General features: G+C 38.8%; 2 protein-coding genes across 2 annotated transcripts; one reads left to right on the top strand and one right to left on the bottom strand.

Moving 5' to 3' along the window:
- Positions 1 to 76: 76 nt before the first annotated feature.
- On the bottom strand, positions 77 to 4,660 carry Herp (Homocysteine-induced endoplasmic reticulum protein). Its single transcript, XM_030384403.2, has 4 exons — positions 3,923 to 4,660; positions 1,979 to 2,541; positions 981 to 1,331; positions 77 to 915 (listed from the first exon to the last, which is right to left on the bottom strand). The coding sequence occupies exons 1-4, from the start codon at positions 4,175 to 4,177 to the stop codon at positions 501 to 503; spliced, it is 1,584 nt and encodes a 527-aa protein (XP_030240263.1). The 5' UTR covers positions 4,178 to 4,660; the 3' UTR covers positions 77 to 500.
- Positions 4,661 to 4,918: 258 nt separating this feature from the next.
- On the top strand, positions 4,919 to 6,284 carry r2d2 (double-stranded RNA-binding protein r2d2). Its single transcript, XM_018098943.3, has 2 exons — positions 4,919 to 5,180; positions 5,242 to 6,284. The coding sequence occupies exons 1-2, from the start codon at positions 5,036 to 5,038 to the stop codon at positions 6,051 to 6,053; spliced, it is 957 nt and encodes a 318-aa protein (XP_017954432.1). The 5' UTR covers positions 4,919 to 5,035; the 3' UTR covers positions 6,054 to 6,284.
- Positions 6,285 to 6,343: the final 59 nt, after the last annotated feature.

Raw genomic sequence — 6,343 nt, forward strand, 5'->3', positions numbered from 1 at the left:
TTCATGAAAAGTAAAGTTTTCCGATTTGAGATAAGCGATCGACAGAGTTGGTGTTTAAAGCATTTCCGTATATATATATACATATATAGGTTTTTTATTATTATGAAATAGTATTATAATTGTAATTCATCGATTTCATAGTTTCAGTTGCCATTTAGCTAGTTTCGTAGCACTCACATCAAAAACAAATTTTATTTCTTAACGCTATAAAAAACACTAAGGCTATATCATGGGGCATAAAGTGGGGGGCTGGCTGCTGGGCGGAATACGCTGGGTCAAGCCCATTTTGCGCTTCGCATGCACACGCAGACATATTATAAATATACATACATATATATAGTTCATTACGTAGCTAGAAAAACAGATATTGCAAAAGTTCAGGTATGCATAAATTATAACATTTATAAATGTGTTGGGAAAATTATGGGGAGTAGGGTGACAAAAGAAAATATTGGAAAGAAATATCCAAGAGGCCACATATAATAGATTCACGTTCAAATTTACAACGCCGGCGCCTCGGGCAACAGCGACGTGAAGAACGTTATGACAAAGGTGCGCACAATAGAAATCACAGAGGTATTGGCATTCGCAGGCTCAACGACAACGGCTTCAGCGGCAGCTGCAGCGGCATCCGTGGCTTGATCCCCACCAGCAGCAGCACTGGCTGCTGGCTGCGCAGCATCATTTTGTCCAGCGGCGGGTGCAGCTGGCGCTGGTGCTGCATTCGGTTGATCAGCGGCGGCAGCCGCAGCATCAGCTGCCTGTGGATTATTGTCTTGCTCAACGGCAGCGTCCATCATTCGTTGAATTTGTTGCACAGCCGCAAAGGCGGCATCATTATTGCCAGCGTTGTTGTTTCGATTGATGTTGTTGTTGTTCCGTTCACGACGACGCCGCAGCACCCCAATGTGATAGCTATAAAAGTACAAGTCAATTAGTAAATAATCTCAGATTGCTTATCAAACCACATTTGTACTCACAGATAAATCACGCTTGCAATGAACACCACCATCAAACAGCGCATGGGCGACGAATTGAAATACAAAACTGTTACAAAAATGGCCAACCGAGTAAAGCTAAAGAAACTATCTAGCCAATCGCGCACCTCCGGCTCCTCCTGTATATTGGGGAAATTGGGACCATCGACTGGCTGTGGGGCTGCCCGTCGTGCAGCTGCCTCCTCATTGGGCTGTCCAGCTCCAGTGCCCGCTGCCACCGGCACCGGTTGATGTGCCACAAGCGGCACACCCATATTGTTATGAAACCCTGGCATAGTTTGCATAAACGGTGGCAGTGCTCCCGGTGAAATGACGCTGCCTGTGCTACTGGTGCTGCAATAAAACCAATCGATAAATTCGTACTCTAAATTTGTGTCAAACGACAGACAAATGTCGTGTCATAACATTTCTGATATTTCCTAGTCTTGCAAAAGTATTAGAGAATTTGAATTCCAATTTGATGATACATCATTGATATTGATATTATACTACATACATATATATATATACTATATGAATACAAGCATGTCGTGTCTATAGACATGTTACAAATAGAATAGCAATCGTTGCAATTATCTGAACTCTGATTTGTGGTATATTGTATTAGACCCTCTATTAATTATAATCGATTGTAATTGTATTGAATCAGCCTATATTAGGAGTAATAAAAGTTATATTCTAGTATTACATATTCTCAAATTCCAACAAAAAGTCAAAAGATACTAGCATCAATGAATATTATAATTGACCTCAAGATGAAAATATATATAAATATAGTATATAAAATTAATATACCTGATTAACAGATACTAGAACCAGTTAATAATGTAATAAGCCTGAGTGTATATAATAAATACATTTTTTATAGATCTGATAATTCTAACAACTTTATCTTACATTTCCTCAAAATATTTCAATTGAATCTAAATTCGATCTTTCACAGGCAATGCTTGTCTTTCAAATTTGGATTCCTAACTCACCGTTGCATCGTTTGTTGCATGTACATGGCATACCACTGCTGGACCCAGGCATTATAAAGCAGCGCCTGCTGCTGCTGGAAAGCCAAATGTGGATTTGGGACTGTCGATGTCGATGTCGATGACGGCGTGGACGCTGCTCCTGCTCCCAGAGCCGCTGCAGCTGCCGATGTCGATGCATGCTGACCCATGGCCATTTGATAAGCCTGATTATGTAATTGGAACCAGAGATTCGGATCTTGTGTCTGCTGTAGATTAGGTTGCTGATAAGGATGCTGGGTGGCAGCAGCAGCAGCAGCAGCGACAGCGGCTGCCACATGACGCTGTCTTAGCTCATTGCCGTTATTTGGATTGTTGGTCGTGTCCACGCGTGCCGTGCTCGTAGCAGCCTTTGGAGGCGTGGTCGTCTTATATGGCGCCTTGACAGCTGCATTTTTGTTAGCGCACACCAAATGAAAGATATGATGCTGCTGGTAGACATCCTTGTAGCTGCGAATGACCTCGGATAGCTTCTGTGCATCGTCCAGCAGTTTGCCCGAATAGATGAGCTTTTGGTCATTAATTTCCTGCAAGAAAAGGAAGTAGATTAGAATCAAGATCAATTGCCACTTAAGAAAAGAATTTGTTTATAAATTCTATGATAGAAATTAATATAATATATACTAGGTATACAACGAACGTTTTTATATTATTTAACTTAAAGCATTATTATCAGTGTGAAATAACCTTCACTTGTCTATCTTTATTCGCCAAAGAAACTGAATGCTTCAACTTAATAATCACGTTTGATAACGATGTGTTTTCTGAATCTAGGATGTACTTAATGCTATCAGTTTATTTACTTTCTAAAAAAAAAAATTATGAAATATCTAGAAACTTCAGAATTTCATATGATTTGTTAATGTTTGACTTAACCCAAAGCTGTTTCTCTAATGCCAAAAGTTTAGCTTTTAAGAGCACCAAACAGTATAATATATGTAGATATATGTATACAAGAGAGCGACCCAGTTTTGCTTGACATTGACCTTGTTTGTGCTGATAAATAAAAGACTAACCTCGCGATATGAATTTATAAGATTAATTTCTTTTAGAAAATTAATTATTTTTTATGACTGTATATCTATAATAATGATTTTCTTTGCTTCTAATATTCATTTATACTTAAACTAAAAATATAACTTATATTTACAAGACCTTTGTACATCGAGAAACTGTAAGCCTGATGCCGAATATAGCTGATCAAGAAATTTGTTTGTCAATTCTGATTTGCAAGAAATTTACACTAATTTGCATAAACCGTAGACTTGTCTTAAGCAGTATAGTTATAAATAAAATAGATTCATAAATCTATATATATGTGGATATACCTATATATTTGAGAATATTTGCTTAAGCCGAAGCAATCATATACATATATATACGCAAATTTACACGACATTATTAACTTATCTTCGCTTTATAAATAAAACTATCTTATACAAATTTGCAAGCGAAATAAATGCAACACAACAAATAATAATATTTCGTATACAGCTGTCGCTATATATTGCCATTAGACATAGTTTATCAAGTCTTCTATATTATATGCAAATGTATATATAGACAATATATACTATATAAGGTATAGTATATATAGTTTATCAAGTCGTGCTTGGCAATTAAAGAAAATTTGAATGACGTGTACTTTTGTGAAGGTAATTGAGACGCAACTGACACAAAAAGAGCGAACAGAAATTTTGTCGCTCGTGCACAAGATAAACAATAACAAATAACAAAAGATTTGCCAGCGCGACTCAGCCAGCTGATAAGATAGACCTAGTATATAAAGCTGACGTCAATGTTTATAATAGATGTATATAGATATGCACATATATATACACATACATACATATGTACACCCATACATATATACTTATAAGTTATGTGTGTTTGTATTTGTGCACATACCGGCTTGCCGGGATACACCAGGGATAGCTGCTTCTTGAGTCTCTGCACAGTCCAGCACAAATCACTCTCAATATTCACATCGTCGTATTGCTGATTCGACGATTTAATCAAGAGCCTAATACCGCTGGCTGTGACGGCGGCGGCAGCGGCAGCAGCAACTGGTTCATTTGTTTTGTCTCGGGCAGCATCGTAGCCAGCGGCCGTAGTGGCCGCTGGTGACGGCGACGGCGTGGCTGTGCCTGTGGTATCATCCATAGTTGCTTAACCCTCCTCACCCTTCCGGGTCACTTTCTGCGTCGTTACTAATTGCTAGACACGAACCACTCGATATGAAATGGAGCAACAAGCGACAAGTGTTATTTTTTTCTCCGTTATTTTATTGTGAGCTCGTGATTCGTCAGCGTTGGGCAGCAGCTGGGCGGCAGTTGGGGCAGTTGGGGTATGCAGTTAGTGAGTGCAGGGGCGGGCGCACCGTATTTTCCTATATTCGTTTGTATGTGTTTGTGTATTGTGTAGACTTCCACGGTCACTTCGTTTGACTCTCTCCCCGCTGTACGATTTTCTTTCAACAACAAATTTAGCTAATAACAAATATTGATTGATGTTCTACGAAAAACGTAATAGTTGCTGTGTTTCGTCGTGCGGCGCCTTACACTGAATTGAGAACTGTTGATTATGAAACGTATTTCCGAGCAGAGCCGAGCTGAGCAAAATAAATAATCAAAGTTCCTTCGTCTACAGCAACACTTGTTTTAATACGCACCCAGGGTTGCTTTGACAGCGTTGGCGATGCCACTCTTGACCAAATGACGTGTATTTAATACAAACGAATACAATATTGTCTGAACTAAAATTTTAGATAAACATATATTTATAGCTGATAAAAAACATATCTGTTTCAAATTCCAGCTTAGAACACATACAAAATCAGAGAGTAATACAAAAATAGTGGCAAATTTAGTACATTATAACAAATGAATGATGTGGCAGCACTGCAAACAAATATATTTTATATTGTCAAAACCTATTTATTACATTGAAATTAGTACATGCGTACATATATCCTAAAAGGTGACTAGTTCAAGTATTTAGTGACAGTTATCGGAGCACCCCATGGAAAACAAGTCTGCAGTTTCAGCGCTTCAAGAGTATTGTGCCCAGGCAAAAACTGGGAGTCCCGTTTATGATTATATTGACGGAGAAGACGGCGGTTACGTCTGTAAAGTAGCGCTCATGGATGTTGAAGCCTTTGGCAATGGTAAACGCTTAGGCAAATTCTTAAGTTCTTTATCTTCATATTGGAATATTATCCTTTGCAGGCCGATCAAAGCGGGATGCCAAACACTTGGCCGCCGCCAATATAATGCGTAAATTACGCAAAATTCCTGGCTTAAGTCACTTGGGTACTGATGGCACAGATAATGGTGAAGATAACTTAAATATCTCCAGTGTGGCCGATGAGCTGACAAATATGAATCGCGACATGCTGAAGGAGCTACGCGATTATTGTGTCCGTCATGATATGCCGTTGCCTGTTATCGAAATCGTCCAGCAAAGCGGATCTCCAAATGCTCCAGAATTTGTGGCCTGCTGCTCGGTGGCGTCCATCAAACGTTACGGCAAGTCTGATAAAAAGAAGGATGCACGCCAGCGTGCGGCCATTGAAATGCTTTGCGTTATATCAAACGATTTGGATGAAGTAACATCAGATAATCAAGTGGTCTCCACCAAGAAGCCTAACATCACTGATCTGGATAGCAGCCAAGAGGATGCAGAGAATGAGCGGCGGCGCAAATTCAAAACATATCGGGAGTTAACCGATGCCGGCGGCGATGAGAATTTTTCCGTCAAGCTCTGCGATCGTCACAATTACTTTAAGTCCTATTATCCACACTTAAAAGAGGCCGCATTTAAGGAGATCAACTCTGATAGCTATATTTCCAGCAAAGATAAATTGATGGCCGTGCTCGAAGCACTTAAACTTAAGCCCCGCATCACCACCCTGCAGGCCAAGTCGTGGGAACCTTTGCTACAGATCGAATTGAATTGCGAATACGATTGCGTGTTTGTGGGGCTGGAGAGCAAGATCTATGAGGAATTTATAGAATATTTTCGTATTATGCTGGTCTAGACTGAAAAAGAGAGAACGAGTTCCAAAAAAGGCGTTGTTTCTGTTTATATATATTTAACATATATTTCAACTAATACTTAAAAACTAATTAAACGTGTTATTTACAGTAAACACTTGAAATAATGCACATGATTATATATGTATGTATATAAATAAATATATGCATAGTTGTAAATTAATATCTATGCTTATATACTTTGTACATTTTGTAAGAAAAATACAATACATATATATGTTCTTCGATTATAAAAGCGATAGTTCTTTTAAGGTCGTCGTGTACAATTTCTTTG

This window comes from Drosophila navojoa, chromosome 3 (assembly GCF_054131105.1).
Source record: "Drosophila navojoa isolate 15081-1374.11 chromosome 3, UAZ_NAV_1.0, whole genome shotgun sequence".
NCBI classification, from domain to species: Eukaryota; Metazoa; Arthropoda; class Insecta; order Diptera; family Drosophilidae; genus Drosophila; species Drosophila navojoa.